Source organism: Eschrichtius robustus, chromosome X, assembly GCF_028021215.1.
Source record: "Eschrichtius robustus isolate mEscRob2 chromosome X, mEscRob2.pri, whole genome shotgun sequence".
Lineage (NCBI taxonomy): Eukaryota > Metazoa > Chordata > Mammalia > Artiodactyla > Eschrichtiidae > Eschrichtius > Eschrichtius robustus.
In genome coordinates, this window is record NC_090845.1 from 116050357 (window position 1) to 116073064 (window position 22708).

Consider the following 22708-nt stretch of genomic DNA (forward strand, 5'->3'; position numbering starts at 1 on the left):
TGCTTGTTCTTAAAGTACTGAACCACTGGAAGAGAAGTAATTCCCCTCATATATGATATTTGTTTGACTTCAGCTCTTCTGCTTCTGGGCCTACATGAATGCTGATTTGAGCCCATATCTGGTCATGGAAATAATTTCAGCTACGAATCAACCAGCGGCATGTGGGATCTTCCCGGACCAGGGCTCGAACCCGTGTCCCCTGCACTAGCAGGTGGATTCTTAACCACTGCGCCACCAGGGAAGCCCCCTATGATATGTATTTGAAAAAATTATGGCTTAAATTTGTCTTTTCAATTTAGTGCAAAACTGTTATGCTATTAAATATAGTTGAATGTAGGAGGTAATAAAATATGCCACAAAGTGTCAGGAAAATGTGATAAACTGCTATATATTTTATATTAACTGGTTTAAGAGTTAGAGGCTAAAACTACCTGTTTTATATATATACTATACTGTATTATAAATGTAAGGGTAGTTTTATTATAACTATCTTTGGCATATCAGAGATATATGGGCTACCTGTTTTTGCAATGCTGAAGCTTGGAAACTTTTTTTTTTTTGAGGGCAGACCATTGTCTTTGAAAGTGATACCTAAGAATCAAGGAATTAGTTTGAGACTGAAACAAGTGAATCAAACATGAGAAGCAAAAATTAGGAAATGCTCCAAAGAAAAATGTTGACAGTGTTTCCTAGTTTGATTTCAAAACCATTAATTCTCAGGAATCATAGGAAAACAGTTTGTTCCATATACAAACAGACTGAGCATAACTGCCTTGTTTTATTTCTAACCACAATACCTGTTGACCGTTCTCACATAAGTGCTCTTTGGAAGCTGGTGGGCCCTATATTCATTCGCAACATCAAGCAACTCATGGTGCCCAGAGCCCCGTTCTCACCTGCAGGGATAAATGCCGGCTGTGGGAGTTGCAGGTTAGTCAGAGCCTGCTGGCAGTGGAAAACACTGGGATTGAAGACCGGGGTGGCACCACTGGTCTTTTCAAGTGCCAATCTCTTTGGTATCAGTTGAAATGCACCAGGCTGCAGGGCCTGTGAGGGAAGGATGGATTAATAAACAGTATTAAGGAAAGTAAAATACATACTCAAACCAAGCAAGCAGCAGTTAGATAAGATCTGGCCTGGGAACCCTTTGCAAGGGTCGCCATTGAGCAAGGTAACCAACTTCAGAGATGAAGCCGTTGACTGTATGAGTACATACTCAGTCCAAAACAGAAAATAAACATACAGGGGGGAAAAGAAGCTTTTCAACTTCACTAATTTAGACAAATTAATGAAGCTGAAAAGGACCTCATCATGTGGGCTGGACGTGACAGGATGCTGTTGACAGCAAATAATCATTTAAAATTAACATCTAAAGGATGCTCATCTACCAACCTATTAAAATGAGATTAGCAGAAGCAACAGATATAGCAGGAAAGAAATTTTTGCCAGTTAAAGTTCCAATATAAATCTAGGAGATAAATGGTATGTAGGTGAAAAAACAGATGTCAGTAGATCAGAGTCTAAAGCTCCAAAATCCAAAATTCAATTTATACAAGGATTTCAGGTCCAAACCCTATAACTGTATATTTCCCAACTAACATGTAAGGAAAAAGCAAATGAATTAATCTGCCCCCACCACCTCACCCAGATACCATAGATGGTTAGCAAAATGTACGCAACTCTCATTTATAGAGACTTGCTGTGCATTTTGATACGTATTGTTTGCTTTGTTGTAAGGTTTAATTCTGAAAGCTCTTAGCGTTTTAAAATCCTCCTTCCATGTCTACAATTCTTTCAAAATCCCACTCTGCTTAAAATACAGAGTCAAAGCTCCCCCTGGATCAGATTCATTGGAGAAATTTGACATTACTTTACATTTTTTCCTCAGCAAATTGCACAGTACTTTAAAAACTTGTCCCGGCAACAACGATTGGGTATGCTCCAAATTCTTAAGGAGACGGGCACACTTACGCTGAGTATCTAGCCTTCCACAAGCCGAAAAGGGGCATGCCATGACCTCCTTATTCCTACGGATAAGAAGGCCTAATGGTATCTCTATTTTCATTTGGGAAATAAATATCACCCCTTCGAGTCTTTCCTTTTAAATGCATACAAGCTGCTTTCAGTAAAGTCAACCCAAGCTGTGCACATGAACACGAACAGGGTAAAAATCTCTGCTTCACAAAGCATTTCAACTCTGAATCCTTAAAATGTAGAAAGCTTAAATTTCTTCATGCAGCCTCCTCTGTTTAATCTTACCTCAAACAAATTCCTATGGGCCAGTGTTACTTTACCTTTAAGACGCCGCTCTGATCAGTCACTCAGAAAGGAATTCTATATTGACGTTCAAAAGTACCAGTTGAAGACCTCACTATATATAGTATGTTTAACTCTCTACATGGAAATTTGGGGCTGACTTATATGCATTCTACCAAACACACCAAAATCATCAGAAATAGGCACATACATACGAAGGCCCCATGACTGAGCATCGGGCAGGTAGGTACACCATGGCACAGACATGGCATTCCTTGTACATCCCATGCATATGAGAACCTTTATTTTTAGGGGGCCAACTGTATTCCTCTCCTTTACAATAGGGTATGTTGTTTCTGAACTCTCTGCCACCAACAGAAATAATCTAACAATTGGAGGCTTCAATTCTGCATTGAATATTCTGGATACCTTCCTATTTTCATAGCTTAAAATTCCCTCATTCAAAAGAATTTAAGACAAAAAATATTTGGTGAAGTCTTTTTTAACATTCATTAACAAATTCTGCTGTCCAGATCAAGGCAGAAAATAAGTTTGTTCTATTTTGGTACTCAGCTCTTTCACAAAGTATTGGGTTCAGTTCTGAGAGAGCAGGGGTACTGAGAAAGAGAACAAGTCCAAATTTGGGGTATTTGGCTTAGAGAAAAGACATGAGAATCAGGCTCCTATGAAATAGGGATTGACATGTTTTGCGATAAACTAAGTGTAAGTTCCAGTTACAACAAGATAGATTTTAACTTAGTATGAGGAAAACCTTCTCAACAAATAGGGATGTCTGAAAAGAAATGTATCTCTCTTATGAAAAGGAAAGGTCTCTGTCATGGGCTTCAGGGTCATGGAGATGATTTTTTTTCCACAGCCGGGAAAAATGAGGTTTCCTCAGGGTTTTGTCCCTTATTGGGCTTATACCCTATTACATGAGGAAAGGCCCAGACTATATAAAAGAAATGAATTGCCCACAGCCTATCAAAATAATCGACAGCTGTGACAAGCATAAGAAATCATAATTCCTATTTTTTAACCTATCACACTATAGTGTTATGCAAATATTTTCCTACCTCCTACCTTTTCATGGTTAACTAGGACTAACTTTTCCCCCAAATTTACTTACTAGGGCAACTCAATAGCCACGCCTCTTCTCCAACCATGTAGAAACTTCCCCCCAGCCTTGGCTGGCTGCTGACTTGAAATCATTAACCTTTGGGAAATTAGAACCTATTTTCCACCCCATCCTCCAAGTCCTCTGTTTGTGAAAGGCATTAAGGATGTTACCAGCAAAGTGCCCATCTAGGTGGCTCACGGGGCAGAAAGGCAACTTCCTGCCTTTTTATGATATTAAGGTTAGTTAGGCGATAAAAACCACTCCAAAATAATTTACTGTTTAAGTTGTATAATTTACTCTTTCTTAAAAAATGGGAGAAAAAGCACAGTAAGTTAAAATCATTAGGAAAGATTTAAAATAGTTATCTTTAGAAAATTTTAGTGAACTAGAATAAATAGGTTCTCTCTTTTCCAGCTTATAACCTGGGCAATTCATTTTAAGGTCCCCTCATGACTATCCAAGATCATGGTTCCAGGATATTAGATAAATTGAGGGATATATGAATCATTTATCCCCAAACAGTCGACGAGTCCTGGCCTGTTCTTACCATCGCAGTGGCAGCTGAATGGTTCATCTGGTGATGAGCTGCCCTGAGTTTGGCTTGCAAGTGCGGAGGAGGATGAAAGTACTTGCATTTCTCCCGGGAGCATCGACCTTTGATATAATCCATGCAGATGGTCACGGTATTATCGCTTGCGTCAATCACGGAAACATCTGTAGGGTGAGCATAGCGGCAATCGCTCTCACCACGGGTACAATTTCCACGCTGAAATTCACGGCAAACCTTAAAGAAAAAAAAAATCACATTGATGCTTGGAAGGTGATTAGCTTTTATTTATTTTGCCAGTGAACGTATAAGAGCAACAGTATACATTCCTTTGTCATCTATTTAGGAAAACTTTTAAAAGCCGAAGGATAATGTCGAGCCATATTCACTATGAGATGTAAACCTAAACAAAATTCCTATTCCGAGGAAGAAAAAATCCAATCTTCCCAAAGGAAAAGTTTGTCTGCTTTCCTTACATTGAAATGCAAGTATTGTTGAAAACCAGTTTTTAATCCTCCACTTGATACACAGCCTAAAGTGTAATTAGCTAAGTTTGCAAGAGGGGGTTATTTTGTTAAGCTCCAAGATGTGTCTTTATCACACAGCAATGTGCTTTCCTTTTTTTAAATTAATTTATTTATTTTTGGCGGCGTTGGGTCTTCGTTGCTGTGCGGGGGCTTTCTCTAGTTGCGGCAAGCGGGGGCTACTCTTCGTTGCGGTGCGTGGGCTTCTCATTGCAGTGGCTTCTCTTGTTACGGAGCACGGGCTCTAGGTGCGTGGGCTTCAGTAGTTGTGGCACACAGGCTCAGTAGTTGTGGCTCGTGGGCTCTAGAGTGCAGGCTCAGTAGTTGTGGTGCACAGGCTTAGTTGCTCCACGGCACGTGGGATCTTCCTGGACCAGGGCTTGAACCGTGTCCCCTGCATTGGCAGGCAGATTCTTAACCACTGCGCCACCAGGGAAGTCCTGCAATGTGCTTTTTACAAGCAGACTTGTGGACCATGACTAAAGGACATGCACAGATTCCAGTTCAATACTTGGCAAGGCATTTAAGGAGATGCCAATGAAGCTGACTTTTTGATTATTCTAGCAAGTAGAGACTCATCAACGAATACAGTAATCCCACTCTGCAAAGCTGGAGCCTGGCTAAAAGGAGCATTCCCACCAGACTTTCTATGCCATAGCAGAGGAGATGCACAGTCTGCAGCTGGGTACACTAAGACATTGTTTGACCTACTATACAACCGTGCACTTCTTAACAGGGTAAAATTGCAGTAATAAAATGTCTAACATTTCTCTGAGATTATATTCCATAAGCTTAAAATTCAGATGGGGGCTTCTCTGGTGGCGCAGTGGTTGAGAGTCTGCCTGCCAGTGCAGGAGACACGGGTTCGAGCCCTGGTCTGGGAAGATCCCACATGCCGCGGAGCAACTAGGCCCGTGAGCCACAATTACTGAGCCTGCGCATCTGGAGCCCGTGCTCCGCAACAAGAGAGGCTGCGATAATGAGAGGCCCACGCACCGCGATGAAGAGTGGCCCCACTTGCTGCAACTAGAGGAAGCCCTCGCACAGAAACGAAGACCCAACACAGCCATAAATAAATAAATAAATAAATAAAATTTAAAAAAACAAATTCAGATGTACTCATCTAAAGCATTCAGAACATTGGGCTCTAAGAATGTTTATGCATAAGGTTAATGTCTACCCTATAGGGATTTATGTATTTCTACACAAATACCTCCAGTTTATCTGTACGCATCGGTTTTGGACCAGGAGGTCCTGGCAGTGGGAGAGGCGGGTTTCCAGAAATCAGCACAGGCGCATTTGGTAAAAGTTCGGCAGGGACCAGGCCCATCCCAGGATGAGGTAAGTAGGGATTGAAAGCCATGGCAGGATTAGCTGCCAGGGATGGAGTCACAGGAAAAGAATTCTGTATGTTTAAAAGAGAAAAAAAGGTGTTAGAGGTCAATAGATTATTCCTATTATTACACAAGGAAGCATTCTTTCAAAAAGCTCAAGTCATATCAAAAGTTACCGTTGTATTTTCTGCTTTATTTTTAGTCTCATACTAATTCCCATATAGGAGGAGTTCCTTTTAAAACCACAAATCTCTTTGAGTAACAAATTTATTGGTAAGCTGATACGCCAAGCCACATAATTATAACAGTCATGAGTTAAGTAAATTAAATCCCACTGATGGAGTCTGTTCCAAATGTGTTTTCTCTAGCACTTCCATTTTTACCTAAAAACCATGGCACCAACGATATCATATACGTGGGCAATCTGCCTCATCTCCTCACACAAGCATGGCCTTTGCACACAGACTTCAGGTTCTCCCCCTTCATCCCACCCTCCTCCTTCCCTTCCCCTTCCTCGCAGTACTGCTTGGCTCCAAAGCTGCTGGTCCTACCATGGTTCCCAACTGCCCTACCAAACACTTGCTTCTTGGCCCACTATCAATGAAGGAAGAAAGCAAGAAGGGAGGAAGAAAGGGGTAGATTCTGAAAAGTGAGAGCTGTAAGAACTTCTTGCTGTCTACCTAAAATGAAATTAGTACGGTCATTTTTTTTAGAGGTCTTATTTTACAAATGAATCTGACTTGCCTAGCCTTGTCTTTATCTAAGGGATCAGATGATGTGCACAGTTTAAAAGGGGGCCCTAAAAATGCTACGAGAATCCCTATTAGGCAGGAAGAGATAAAAGGATTATAAGGTACATACACTAGAGTATAACTTGTAAAGAAAAGTCTTGGAAATGCAAAGGAATCTTACTGGCTTTTCTATTTTTTTTTTATTAACAGGTTATTTTATTTGACTCAAATCTTATTGTAAACATCACAAAAAATGTTAATCTCCATAAATACTCAACCTTTATGGAGACAACAAAAAACTAATTTAGGCTAATTGAAAATAAATTCTGAACTGACAAATACATATAATGTATGGTAACACAGCATAGTTATAAACACTTCACTCTAGATGATACACAGTTTTGTTATTAATTCTCATTTAATCTAAATTGAAATTATTGAAAACTTTTAGTCAAATGTTTGCTTTTTCTTTTTTTTTTTTTGACATCTTTATTGGAATATAATTGCTTTACATTGTTGTGTTAGTTTCTGCTGTATAACAAAGTGAATCAGCTATACACATACATATATCCCCATATCCCCTCCCTCTTGTGCCTCCCTCCCACCCTCCCTAATCCCACCCCTCTAGGTAGTCCTGATCTCAAAGAGTTTCATATATGTACTGCCTTTATTATCTGTAACCACATAATTTATCACTTTACTGTGCTGTTTTCCAGTTTGTTCCCTATGTGGGTGTCTTTTCTTCTCAATGTGGTCGTAATTTCTTTGATAGTTCTCTTGTCTCCCCTATAGTACCCAATATACAGTGAATGACCGATTGACTGATATAATCAATGACATAATTTAAAAATAAATGTAAACATTTTAATGAATGAATAACAAATCATGGTTAAATATAGTACATTTCTAATAGTGACTTTATAAGGTAGGTAGCGCATTGTCATGCAACTGGTGATGTCTCATGTATTACTAATAGCATTGTTCTCTCTTGCTTTCTTTTTATCTCTTTCACTAAAAAAATAATCTGTTGCACTGCCAAGCTATGCCCACACCTTCTGCTAAATCACATTAATAGGAACAGCTCTAAATGCAGGTAGAATAGAAGTCTATGGAGTATGAAGTGAGGGGCGATCTATATTCATGACGCCACTCCCTAGTCGGACTTGAAACTTTCAATAGCACAGCCTTCTCCGTGAAACCCCTGTTATAAACCACATTCAGCTTGGAAGGAAGGACTTCCCCATTAGCACTCTACCTTAGATGAGTTTATCATTAGCTAACTGGCAAACTAGGAAGGGCAGAAAGAGCATGCCCCCTCCTCCCCAAACTGGCAAGACTCACCAGGGTTAAGTAGAGAAGGCATGGTGGCCAAGAGCTTTAAGAGGAAAGGGGTGACACCAGGTGGCAGGAAAGATGACGGGGCAGTCAGGGAGGTGCTTTAAGGTTTGAGGACAAAAGCCAAGGGCTGACCCAGCCTAACTAGCGCTGTGATGTAACAGGGTATAGGGACATGTCATACTTCTCATGGAATGAGATATGAAGATCCAGGAATTAGCTGATGTGATATTATTTTATATAATGAGATAGATAAGGCAGACTTTATCAACTCGATGGTTCATGGTTGTCTCAAAATTAGCAAGAATCTCGAATGGTAAAAACTCTATATTTGAACCACACAATAGTACTCTTTGTTTTACTTCTTTTTCCTCTCTGGCTTTCATAATAAAATTTTTACCATCCTATTCTCCTTGCTTTTGTCTTCTGCTCTGTTGCTTTTGCTTGTCACAGAACCAAGAAGAGCCATTACTACATTTTTTAAAAACTATTGAATTAAAAGGAAAACTTGCAGGTGAGTGAATTTTCCAGATTAAAAATCATTAATCACTAATAAATAACCAATCAATTAATAATATTTAAGAATAATGTACATGTAAGCAATGCTTCCTATTTATAATAGCTCTGAACTTCTGTATTTTTTCCTTCCTTTTTGGGGGGAAATTTCCTGGTTAACTTCTGCTTTCTTTAGAATATGTTTTAATCCTCTTAGGTTTGTTATATGTTCCAATTGTATGAAAACAAGCTGAAAATTAAAAGTCTATATAAATAGTGCAAGGGACTTGCTGAAAAAGTTTAGGGTTTGTAAGGTTATACTGTGCCATGTTTAGGTTTTAAAGTTAGTATTGTAGATTTTATAACCATTTTCCTCCTTGGTATAAACTTCATTCTATAACTCTGTTTATTGAGAAGAAGCAGGTGTTTTTATTCCCAACCCTCGGGCACAGGGAGGAAACTCCTGAGTTTCTAACAGCCACCTGTTATATCAGGCAGCCTGCAAGTTCACACATTCAATTTTAATAAGCAACTTTAATCCTTCCTATACCTGTATTGCAGCCTTTGATGTCAGTTGAGCTAACATGAACCAATTAGTGGGGTAATCTTAATTTTAAAGAAAAAGGTACCTAACAGGTTGAATCTGATTTCTATTTACAGCCTGAATGGTCTGGGCACTTAAATATGTTTCAGATATTCACTCAAACCTAAATTATTTCTTAAATATTTGAAAATATGAGAAAACTTTTCCTCCTAGAACAGGGGGTATGGATTTTCATCTTTCTCTGAGACTTATAAAACCAACAAGAATGATGGTGACAACTGACTATATGAATAAAAAGATGACCTAGACAATTATTTACCCTCAATGTCTCTTGCAGTATTAGCTGCTAGGGTAGGAATTCCCGTGAGCTACCAGTTACTTGCACAGTACCTAGGAACTATCAGGGCCTTAGGAAATGCTTTCTAAAATTTGGTGAATTGCCTCTAGAACAGTGGCACCTAATCTTTTTCGGGTCCTGAACTTCTCTGAGAGTCTGATGAGAGCTGTAGACCCTGTCCACGGACAAATTCATATGTGCGTAAACTGCATGTGATCTCAAGAAGTTCAAGGACCTCATGAAACTCACCCCTGGTGTGGGGTTATGGACGACTTACTGTTTAAGAGCTCGTGTTCTAGGGTAATGGTTGGAAAACCACAGCTCCTGAATCAAATCCAGCCTGCCCTGTTTTTGTATGGCCAGAATGGTAAGAGTGGTTTCTACATTTTAATTTTATTTTATTTTTTTAAATTTTATTTGAAGTATAGCTGATATACAATGTTGTGTTAGTTTCTGGTGTACAGCAAAGTGATTCAGTATATATGTGTGTATATATATATATATATATATATATATATATATATATATATACATACATACTACTTTTTCATATTCTTTTCCATTATGGTTTATCATAGGATATTATAGTTCCCTGTGCTATACAATAGGACCTCGTTGTTTATGCATTCTATACGTATTAGTTTGCATCTGCTAGTCCCAAACTCCCAGTTCAACCCCCCCATCCCTCCCCACCCGGCAACCACAAGTCTGTTCTCTATGTCTGTGAGTCTGTCTCTGTTTTGTAGATAAGTTCATTTGTGTCACATTTTGGATTCCACATATAAGTGATATCATATGGTATTTGTCTTTCTCTTTCTGACTTACTTCACTCAGTATGATAATCTCTAGGTCCATCCATGTTGCTGCAAATGGCATTAATTCATCCTTTTTTATGGTTGAGTAATATTCCATTGTATACATATACCACATCTTTATCCATTCATCCACTGATGGACATTTAGGTTGTTTCCATGTCTTGGCTATCGTAAATAATGCTGCTATGAACATAGGGGTGCATGTATCTTGCCAAATTATAGTTTTGTCTGGATATATGCCCAGGAGTGGGATTGATGGATCATATAGAAACTCTATTTTGTAGTTTTTTGAGGAACGTCCATACTGTTCTCCATAGCGATTGTACCAATTTACATTCCCACCAACAGTGTAGGAGGGTTCCCTTTTTTTCCACACCCTCTCCAGCATTTGTTATTCTCTACCTTTTTAAATGGTTGAAAAAAAGTACAAGATGAGTAATATTTCATAACACATGAAAATTATATGCAATTCGTGTTTCAGTGTCCATAAATAAATTCCACTGCACTCACTCATAGATAGACCTATATAACAAAAAGTGTGGATATCTGTTTTCTCTCTTGTTACAGAAGTACCTACATAATATCCTCAACTTTGTTTCTTGTCCCACAAAGCCTCAAATATTTATTAGTCGTTTTAGAGAAAATTTTGCTGACCCTCATTCCACGGGATTCCAAAAAATAAAGCACTCCATCAATTTCTGAAGTAAAGCACTAATTATATAAAAATCTATTGGTGTGAATTTAATACTTGTAGCAAGATTCCATAAGTTGAAGAAGTTCGACTTTAGAAACAGATACTAAAGTATTCACTAAAGTGTTCTTTTACGTAGTTAGTAAAATTCATGTTCTTAACTATTTGTTTATAAAACAATAACTACTCAGTGACTAAGAATGGGGAGATAGATGGACTCCTGTAAAGGTAAAATTTTAGGAGCCACAACATTTTGGCCTTAAAGGATTCTGAAGCACCTTTGAATAATAATACAACTCAGTGAAAAATGATGCCTCAAATAAATATGTCTAGTTTACATATACATCTTAGTAACACTGATTTATTACTTAAAATGAGTTATTCCTCAAGCTAGTATAAAGAAATAAAAATTAAATATTATGCTAAATCCACCTCTGTATCTCCCCACAGCCTGGATCTATTTGTAGTTACTTGAATAATATCCAAGGTCAGTTACAATTATTGTTGGATGAATGCAAGGCACTTAAGTCACTTAGGCGAATCCTGGCCTGAAGTCAACATCATAATTGAGGTCTCCTCTCTCTAAACTCATGTCTAAAGGTGGACGACTAAACCTTTTCTTTTATAGGATGGTAAACATTTGGTAACAATTTGTTGACTTGATTTTAATACTAGAAAAATAGCACTCTTAACTTTAGCACTCATAAGACCTTAATTTTATTACTCATTTACAAGCATTTATATAGTACGAAAGGAAGCCCCTTTCAGCGCCCCCATGCATATTTCTATCCTTAGGTAATCCCAAAGCACAATGAAATGTATCATTTTCGTTTCCATCGGACTTTACTAGCTGTTCACAAGGAGCACAACTGAATGGTTTTTGTTTCACAGTTTTTGCTTGGTCATCTCCACATTCTCTGAGCGTTGTTCTAGGGGGATTGAAGTGGCCAAAAGGCACACTGCAGGAGGCCCACATAACCTCCAGACTAGTTAATTGGTCCCTCAATAATTGAGAGTGAACTTTATAAACAGATGCAAGCTGACAGTGGTGTTTATGTACTAATCACACTTGTTAATAAGTCACTGTGGCCCAAGAGAGAGCGAAGAAAAACAAATACATTCAAGGGTCAAAGTGAATAGTTATCCTCACCTAGACCTGGCTTTTCTGACCTTATTAATCATGGAAGTCTCCAAATAAGGGGAAGCATTGAAGGAAGACAGGTAGGGGAAGGGTCGATAGATTATTGTGCGTATAAAAGGTGTAAAGTATCGCAAGAAAGAGGGAACAAGTCATGGTTTGGATCTGCCTGTAGGTGGTGGGAGAAGCTGCAGAGCAGGTCAGGAATTATAATCCACAGCTGATTCCTAGAGGTAAGGATCTGGCAGAAGGGTAAATGACTTCTTCCTCAGATGGGTGAGGGGATTTTAACTTTGCTCCTGAGACGTGAACAAGAACTGCCCTAAAAATTATTTGTTGGTGAATCACTATGTAATAACAGTGACAATTCAATTAACTTTAGTATACCACTAGGAAAGAAAAAGTATTTAAAAAATCAAGTGGTTACCCAATTTTAACAATGGGTATGAAAAAAGGAAGGGTTTGGGGGGAGGGGGAAATGGCAAGAGCTGAGAAAAGCAAAGAACCCACAGGAAGCCTGGAGACTAGAGACACCTCAGTGCAAACCCAGGATAAATGGATGCAAAGGGTTATAATTATCAGAGGTTCAACAAAGCACCACCACCACCGCCACCAAAACAACAACACAAACTAAAACAAAACCTTGCATGGCTAATATAAAAATACCTCTATGGAGGAAAAAAGAAAGCCCAAAGCTATAAAAATACGTAGGATCAGGTACAAAGCAGAAACGAAGGGGATCACGAAAACATTAATCCACCATTTCACTACTGTTAGATCATATATTCCTAGAGGGTAGAGACTGTTTCTAATTCACCTTCTAAACCATCTCTTACTCTTATAAATGCCTGGCCCAGAGTAGATGCTCAAGAAATATTTAGTGAATTGAGTCAAAAGGGATTCCTAAGCCACTGATTACTTTTAGGTTTACCAGTTAGAAAAATCCAAATCAAAAATCACAAAACAAAAGAAACACTCAGGGATCGAAAGTAGTGGCAGAGAGATTGAAAAATCCATCAGTTTTGGTCTCTACTGGGGAAAACTTTAAGCCGAAGGCCACTCCCAAACGGTCTTTTGAAATGCTAAACAGTATGAGAAGCACAGGCTACTGTATAACACATACACATGCATGTGCACATGCACATACACACACCCACACAGATGTATGCATGGCAGTTTTTAATTGGAGTGGCTAAATCATCAGTATCAAAAGGTATCCAATGAAGAGTTCTGGGGGAAAAAAAACGGTTTAGTGATACTACAGACTGAAATATGCAACTTCTTATTATAAAATGTGTGGTTCCAGGGGACAACTGCTAATGTTTCTGATATCCACAGAATGGTTTAAGAGAGGAGACTAGGCGAAGAAGGTTTTCAAATAATATTTAGTACATCTATAAAGATTATTATGGCAGATTAGGATGATTTGGGGGAAAGATTATTATCAGGTGGGGAGGGCAACCACATTTTTTCACACTAGGTCTCCTGATGGCCCTCTCAGTGACAAACCACTGAACTCTACTGATCTGAGCAAGAAGATGGTGATGATAAGAAAAAAAAAATATCATCCTCTCTAGGTGAGATTGCCAAGCATTGGCTTTGTTTCTCGCCGCTGTTGTGATTTTTTATCCTCCGTCAGGGAAAACGATTTTCACAGATCCTCCCAACTTCCTGCCTTCACCTCACTGGTGATGAACGGCAAGCCATGCTGAGGTAGCTGCTGGAGCTTAGACTGTGACCCTGAGCAGGAAAGCTAACGGGCCCACGTGGTCTCATTAGCACCAGCCCCTCACCAACTGAGCTAACCAGATCCAGAGGAGGACACAAAATGGGCTGAGAGGAGATTACATTTTAATTTATCTCCTGGGAATATATGAGGGAGGATAAAGGGAGAGTGTCGAGATTCGTTCCTATCGAAGAATCTGCGCACCGTAAAGATATCGTGTACAAACGCCCTCTGTTTGACAGCAAAAGTGTAGCATTTTCATTTCACTTTTTAAAAAAACAGATTGCACATTGTATATTAAGCCGAGTTGGGGCAAGGCAGCAAACCTCCAGCTGGTGTGATTTATTTTGCTTTACTCTAAAAGGAGCTTTAAGCGGTGTGACATGCACAGCCTCGGGAAAGGACCTGAATAACTACTCTATTTTGGACAAGTAATTGCAATCAGGAGTGAACCCAGGATCTGTGGGGCCCCAAGTTTAGGCCTTCAGAACAAAGGATACACAAGTATCTTTGGCAAATTTTACCAACACGTTGTAAACACACTGCTACGCCTCCTCCCAGGGCCCTGGCACGTCACCACGCAAATGAGGGGCCCTGAGCCTTCACTAACCTCAAGGTAAGCCTACACCTGGGAACAATTTGTGGAACAAATACATAATATTAGGTCTCAGTTGCTATATCTAAAAGTAAAATCTTTTCTAATTTTTTAGAAAACTTAGTAAAATCTTGATAAAGTTTTGGGCTTGTAGCATGGTTATCACTCCAAACACTCCTGTGATATGATCTGCTCAACCTCAGTCAATGTGGAATTTCACATGATAATGACAGTCATAATTATATTAAGGGCATATTAATCTTATAATTACATAATGCCCGTCGTCCACTGACTTGAACATTTTGCAAAAATCACTTTACAAAACACTGAACGTCACCACATCGAGATGAAAGACGTAAAGGTCGTCATTCATCGTTTCATGAGTAGGTAAACTGAGAAACTCACTGAAGAATCTTCATTAAAATTCACTGTAATTTCTGTACTGACCATGAGACTGCTAATCTGGAAAATGGACAGAATTTCCTTTTCCACTAAATCTACAAAATGTCTTGCTCACCTTTTTAATGATAATTTTTTAATAGAAGAGCCCTGACAACAGGGAGATAGCATATATACTTCAGTCAAACTAGTTTATGCGAGCTAGAAAAACTATAACTCTGGATGAATATGCAAAATGTAGAATGTATCTTGGTGAGGGAAGGATATTATCCTTTCATCTTTAACTACAAAATCATTTAACATTTTCAAAAATTAAAAAGTAAATAAATATTTTGCAATTTTACTTCTATTCACTTAAATCTGTCCCGGTCCAAAGTTGCATAGAGTAACATAATATCTTAGAGGTACTATTTAATTAAAGAAGAAAAACATTCAAAACACGGGAGCCTAAAAATACTGAAATTATTCACTAATTAGTATATCTCCCTTCCTCTTATCTACTGCAACTTCCTATTTTTCCCCATTTGGTCCTAAAGTGTTACATCACCTTCATTCCTTACTATATTAATGTCAGACAGACATATAAGCTTGTTTCTGAGAAATATATTTGGTAAACAGAATTGTAAAAATGATGCAAAAAGGTGGGGAGGGTCCAGGCAGACATCAGATGATTCTATCTGTGATAAAGAAAAAGACTGAAGTCCCGTGTTTATAGCCTCTGTGGTTTGGAACACCATGACTTGGCCACAGGAATGCAAGTCATGAAAAGCATACAGCAGACCAGAGGACTTGTGAATCACCACATTCAAACAGAAAAGCAAAAGGAATGTACTAGATATAGACAGGTCTAGATTACACAAAATGTCTGAGCCAAAAATATTTTTAATAGCCTTATAACATCATATCCACCTTTTACATGCATATATTACATCCAGCAGTGAGAATCCTTCCTTGGAAATTTCTTTCTGTAATGAAGATTCCAAGTTGTGAAAAGACCTGAAATTTTGAAACATTAGCTTTGCTTGAGAGTTGGAATCCAATGTGTCTGCTTGCCCTAAAATTCTTCTCCAGTGCTCGTGTCTGCCTCTTAATTATGCCAAGGGGAGTTCTTAATCGTACAATTTTTTTGCTGTGAACATCAGCAACTATCTCTCTTAAACTGCACTGAAAAATACTAGGGAGTCACACCCTTTGCCTCACTTGCTAAACTTCCTCAATAAAGCTACCAAGAGCTTTCTGAGGTGGAATTTTATACGTGCAAATGTCAATTCAGACCTGTTAGATACAGTGAACAAACTTGCCTGCTACAGCAAGCATTCCACCCAAATTGACTAGGTGTGGCTTTTATTCATTGTTCAGTCACATTGAACAGAATCTGTTCTCTAGCTACATTTGGGTTGACATTCCCTTTATCTGGGGGCTTATAATAAGCGAACCATACTCAATTTTCCAAAAGCAGATGTGCTCTTCTGGTATCCTAGGAACAGATCAAAGTGTGCTTTGTGGGCAGACCTGAGGTTCAAGGCAGTGATACCAAATGGGTCTTGATATGCAGCCAGACAAACAGCAGGACTGGAAATGTAAACAAAAGCTTGAATATTTTGGAGAAAAGAATCAGATGATCAGGGCGGGAGGTGGGTGCGGTTAGAAGGGATAGAGAGTTGTTTGGGGAGAGTAGGTACCAAGGAAATGAAGTAAAATTATACGTTACTTCCATAGTAAAATCAAGATCCATAATAAAGAACAGTTCTTTCAAGTCAGACTGGTAAATGTCACTTAAAATTGCTCACACTAGCTCAATTACAACACGCCCACAAGGCAGCTCTCTAGACCACAAAAGAAGATCATATCAAACATCTCGAGGTCAGCTTTTTGTACACATAGTAACTACAGAAATCAATCTTTTATCAGTTTATCACATCACAATAGCTATTGTTAAATAATCTACAAGGTAGAAAAGCAATTTCCAATTGTTCCCTGGGGTCTTCTAAGCAATGTCTTGGGTCTTGTGATATGCTATAAAATAAATTGTACTCCTGTGAGTCATATCAGTCATATTCTGCAGCCTGAAATTACCCTCATTGAAGAAAAAAGGGAAATGTATTCTATTAGAGAAAGCATGGAGGATCAAATTAGAAAGCACAAGAGGCTGAAAAACTCAATGGATCTCTCATTGGACTCTAAAAAGCCACTCCCTAATCAATAATGCATGAAGGGTTGAGACTTGGCATGGAGATACTTGACTGGAGGCTGAAGGGAAGATGAATAGTCTGCCTTCTGTCTTTACCCCTATTTTACACCAGGCCCTTGCTCTCTGATTCCCTGAAATAGGGTAGTTGACTGATGTCCCTTGACCTATGAAAAAATATATGCTCCAGCTGTATACGAAATGCTGGGCTCAGGTGTGTGATAAAATCTGGCTCCTATTCTTTGCTCAGTCTGAAATTGGGACATCCCACAAGAGGCCAAGAGTAGTAATGGTGGGTAAAAGGCTCCCTTGCTTTATTCCCCATCTACTCACATTTTCTGGACTCACCAAGCATATTCATTTCTCTGTGGCTTTGTTCATACTATTCTCAGTATCTAGAACACTTTCTCTTCCTTATCCCTTCAGGAGTAAGGACAAACTGAAATACTTCAGTGTTTGAAAGCTAAGGACAGAGTTTGAAGGAGTTCAACCATGTAAAGTATTACTAAAGATCAAAGAGGAACTCCAGGGAGCTCACTGGTGACCTTCTGGGAACGAATTTATCAATGTAATTAATCAGCACTGAACTCCAAGGCAAATGTTTTTGGCAAATGAATAGCGTAAAACATGAAATCTATTTATTTTACTTAAAATTTTCTAGACATTCTGGAAAGAGTATCATGGTACAAAATTTTAGTGACTTGTCAATGCCCCAAGCACCTGTTTTTTGCATTATCTATAAAGATGTACCAATTAAGGGGTGCCCTATCTATACAGATGTCCTTGAATTCTGAGAAACAACTTTCTAATGAGATACACTTTGCTGAGAGCAGATTGACCTATTCCCACATTTTTGTTGCATCTAAATACTATATACATCTTTCAGTTTTCAGTGTGTTCATTATATAGTCACCAATGAAGTGGGTTACAAAAAAGAAAACATAAGCCTTTCAAATTAGTATCCGGATAATGGTTAAAAGGAAGTAGGCCAGCTGGAATTAGAATGAGACACCATGGAACTAAATTTGAGACCTGGAAGAACTCAGTAGACAGGGACAGTTTTCAATTCCCCCTTAAAACTCTAAGACCAAACTACAACTTTTTATTTTAAGGTATCAGGACAAGATGAATTCTCCGTAGGACAAAATTACTTTTTAGGTGATCCATTTAAACTCACTGATCCACACAAATACTAGACATTGGTCTAGAATGACGCCAAAATATTATTAATTTCAGCAAAGGGAAACTGTGGCTAGATTAAGTTAAAACCCCCATCAACTACCCGGCCAGTATTCCTCAAGACTGTCAAGGTCATGGGAAACAGGGAAAGACTGAGAAATGGTCACAGACCAGAGGAGAGAGGGGAGACAGGATTCAAATAAATGCACTGTGGTATCCTGGATTGGACACTGGAACAGAAAGGGTACACTAATGGAAAATCTGGTGAAGTCTGAATAAAGTCTGGAGTTTAGTCAATAGTAATGTGTAAATGTCGGTTCCTTAGTTTTGACAAATATACCAGGAAATATAAGATATTAACAGTGGGAGAAACCAGGTGAGGGGTAATATGGGAACTCTCTGTACTACCTTTGCAACTTTTCTTTAAATCTAAAATTATTTTAAAATAAAAAGTCTATTAAAAAGTAACAACAAAACTACCATCAAAGAGCAAGGAAATTTGTTTGAATTAATATCCTAAAATTAAAAGGGTTATATGTAATACTAATCAAACCTCTTCCTCCTCTTAAAATGTCCCTGCTCCTTTATTAATATTCTTCTATAAACTACATTCATGGTTCCTGCAACCCAGGTTTTAAATCCAACGCACCTGACTGCTCCCTTCATGTGCACAGCAGCTTTGTAGTGTCAATTAACCTATCAGCTTGCATCCTCAATCCTTTGGTGACTAACTTCCCAAAGGCCTTGCAAGGTTATTCCAATGTAGATATATATCCTTAAAAAATAAAAGACATACATATGCAATTTTGAAAAAGCAGCACTGTGACTTACATGTGATGACATTTGGGCATTTTGGAGCATAAGCTGCATCTGCTGGGCGAACATGGCTGCAGCAGTCTTTTGTTGAATCAGATTGTTCCGTCCATTAATTTCCAGCTGCGTTTTTAAATGCGGAGGAGGGTGAAGGTACTTGCAGTTCTCTCTAGCACACCGACCCTGAAAATGAAGGATTAGATGAATTTACATTAATATTTCTAAAAATCTGGTGTGGCTAAGAAAATAAGAAAAGTTTATTAATCTCTTAGCATATGTGATGTACTGTCATAAGTGCTTTACTTGAATGAATGCATTCAGTCTTCATACAAGGCCCCTAAGACTGACACTCTCATAATCTTCATCTTCCAGGTGAGGAAACTGAGACTGAGAGAAGCTTGCACAGCTAACATGTGACAAAACCAGAGCTAAAACCCAGTTAGTCTGATTCCAGAACTTATTCTCTTAGCCACTTTGCTCTACTCTGATACGCATCAACTTATGTTTAATATATAAAACATTAGGAATAGTGTATCATCATAACATGACAGATTTATATAAAAATTCCCCAACATGAGACGACATGCATGTTAAATATGATTTAGGGTGTGGATCTACATATACAATCAGGAAAACTGAGGGAAAATGTTACATATATACACATAAATGTACCTTAAAACTTTTAGATCCATTATTCTGGACAATTTTGGCTCTAAAGTTCTTTTTCCTGAATCCATACAATGTGAGAAACATCCTGAAATCCACTGATATTTTGTTAATCAAAGAATAAATCTCTACCTTGGGGCTATGCTGTTCTGTAGATTCCAGAGGCACTGGCCCTGGATCACTTGGATAATTGAGACCAAAGCGTACTTGGGAGTGTCCGGTATTCGAATGTTTTATGGATGGTTTAAGCACTTCCAGAAAGGATCATATGTCAGTCCTGTGGAACCAAACATGCGTTTTGGTATCACCTAAATGCTGATATGGCTGATAATTATGGTGTTTACTATGTGGTAGCAAAGGATATCACTGAACAGGTATTTATCACATTCTCAAATGTGACCTGTTGTGTTTGTTTAACTCTCGAGCACTGGGCAAAGCAGCTAATGATTCTCTCATTTGGATTACTAGGTCCGCCATAATCCTTTTAAGATAAGCACAACTGCAAGCCATTCTTTTTCCCACAGTTGCTAAGATCCTTTATAGCGCATGAGCTTACTGGAGGGAGGGGTGGGAAAAAAAGGCAACTTCTTTTTGAACCCAAGAGCGCAAGTTGCTAGGCCACCCGAATTCCCAGGAGAAAGTCAGTTAGTTCATCAAGTGTTTTCAACACATGCTACGAATTTTCCCTATTTATGATGCCTTAACGGATTATATAATCACTTCTCCATATTTAGTTATCTTGTTATCAAAGCATTCCTATAATTTCACTGAGAATCAAGGTGTGTCCTTCAAAATTTTAGAGAGTTACCTATAAAGCAAAACCAGATGCACTGCAACTGCTCTTTTAAATATCACATCAGTGGGATGAGGTGGCTCTTTTATTTTACCTCCCCTGGCAGGAAGCTGAGTATAACGTAAAACATAGCTTGAGAAATCAAGGAAGTCACTATTGTTTTCCGTCAGGCTTGTCCTGTTGTTTCTCCAATTTGATCAAATTTTTAATCAAATTATTTATAAAATCAAATAATACCTTAGTTTCAACGTGCCTTTATATTTCTCTGGAAATCCTGGAAAAGGAAGAATTTACTGGTAGTAGGAGTTGAGGGTGGTATGAACCCAGTCTTCCTGAACTCATTAAGTAGCCTAGGAAACAGCTACATAATTTTAGCACATATAAGGACTATAAGGACATCCTTATATGCGCTAAAAATTGCGGTAATGGAGGGTTTCCCCCAGTAATGTCCCCCCTAAGAGAAAACATAAGCTTCTTTTTACACCTACTACAACCTGCATCAAAGCAAAGATAGTCACAAGGATTTTAGTTCCCAGATTCTCCACCCTCCACCCAGTATAACTGGGATTATCTGGCTCAGAATTAACAGCTCAGGGGAAGTAGTGACACTTGGCGGCTTCCAGAGCCAAGCATGGTAGTTTATACTTCTGGGGTTTCTCTTTTCCTCCCACACCCTAACATTAAAGATTTCCCCAAGGTACAGTCCTAAATCCTCTGCTCGCTCTCCTCCTTAATCTCTTTCCCCTGGAGAAATGAAGTGCTGGTAAAATTTCATCTCTCACTGCAATTGCTCAGATCTTAAATCTCTATCTCTACCTCTGACCCCTCTTCTGAATTTCAGGTCTTTTTATCACTAACTGCAGCTGCATTTGGAAATCCTGCCCCCTAACCAGGTCTAAACAACTTACTCCTGACCTTCCTTCTCCTTAGACTATCTTTCCTCTTGCTGCCTACTAGCAGTTAGGACCATTGCTCCAATTCCCAGGCTTTGGGACAGTTGCATAGCAGCCCTGAAAAGAGAAACCAGGCACCTGCTGAGCAGGATTGCCTTAGGATCGCAAACCCACCTTGATAGCTTTCCCAGACAAGTGGCAAACACAGCCATAAACATTTAAACAGAACACAATTTGCAACCCACTCCCTGCGCCCCCCAAATTAGATGAGGACTCTCTCTTACATTCAGGAATTCCAAACAATAGATCAGTTTAAAAAAAAAAAAAATGAAAAGGAATATCTTAGGATTTTTGCCATTTGTTACAGTTTAGAGTTTTAATGTCATTTACGCTGAATGTAATCAGAGAGGAGAGGAGAATGGAAGGGAGTGAGAGAACGTGGTGTATTTGGCACATTTCCCGCCAATCTACAGATAAAGAATTGCTACCTGCCTTTGTGCTGTTATGTTACTGTCCTTTATATATAATAACTTTTCTTAAGCTTTTTCTTGGGAAACTAATGACATTTTTACAAATCAAAAATGGTACACAAATAGAAAAAAAATTACACTTTAAAAATTACATCAAGTTAGGCTATAAAACTAAAGTATGGAATATGAGGCAGCATAAGATTTTAAAAAACTTATTCGTCTTAGTTATGAGATTTTACTTGATTTATAAAGCATTCTCTTTTGAATGACAGAATCCATAATTTAATTCTATAACAATGTAAACGCACAGCAACACTACCTTACCAGAGACTGCTTCTTACGTTAAAGAAAGCTTATAAAGAAAAACAAAAAAACCCTGCATTTTCTATCCAAACAATAGATGAGAACAAATAATTTAACATCAATGTTATCTGTGGAACACAATATTTCAAAAGAAAGCCAAGCCCCTCAAGTTTTTTCAAAATGACTTTAGGACTCAGGATAATATATTTATATGCACAACACTTGGTGATAACAAATCTCCCCTGTATTCATTCTTCAAGAGGCCCAAACTTAATTATAGGCCAAAAAACTTTAATTGGAGTTGGGGAGAGGGTGGCAAACTTTGTTCTTGACGTTCGCTAACATTTGCTTTCAGTCCTTGTAGGGGATTAAGGCTTTGGTAAGCACGTAGGAATGGGATGGGGTGGAGGTTGAGGAGGGATCTGCCCAGCGCAGTATGTAATCACTTATTGTTTTTGTCCTTTGGAAAACCAGCGACTATGGAGTAGAAAGGTTCCAATGTTTTCCTGAGGCCAGCTAAGCACCCTGAATGGGCCACAAGACTCCCTATCATATCAGGTCTATAACAGCCCAGACACCATCCTGGGCTGAAAAAAATCACCCATTGTGTTTCCCAAGCCAAGTCAATGGTGTCCAAGCCCTCCTTCTAGACCCACAGGTTCAGAGGTGCCATGTGCTCAGTGCAAAGTAGGAGACCATGTCATAAACGACTCTAAATGTCGTACCTGTGAAAACTGCCATCCACTGGTAGAGCTGGCTCTATCCTAAAAACAGCAGCTAAGGCTGGTCAAGACGTGTAAACCTCTCTCCCTCCCC

General features: G+C 38.7%; 1 protein-coding gene across 4 annotated transcripts in view; it reads right to left on the reverse strand.

Annotated features, from left to right (window-relative positions):
• The window catches only part of MBNL3 (muscleblind like splicing regulator 3), a 57672-nt gene that overhangs the window by 9093 nt on the left and 25871 nt on the right, over window positions 1–22708 (reverse strand). For all 4 annotated transcript variants that reach the window (XR_011072273.1, XM_068533413.1, XM_068533412.1 and 1 more), the window contains exons 2-5: window positions 18786–18950; window positions 5661–5852; window positions 3924–4160; window positions 897–1047 (exon numbers count right to left, since the gene is read on the reverse strand). Coding sequence is in view for 3 of the 4 variants with exons in the window: in XM_068533413.1 (XP_068389514.1) it covers window positions 897–1047; window positions 3924–4160; window positions 5661–5852; window positions 18786–18950 (745 nt within the window). In the remaining variant the exon portion in view is untranslated. The remainder of the gene's footprint in view (window positions 1–896; window positions 1048–3923; window positions 4161–5660; window positions 5853–18785; window positions 18951–22708) is intronic.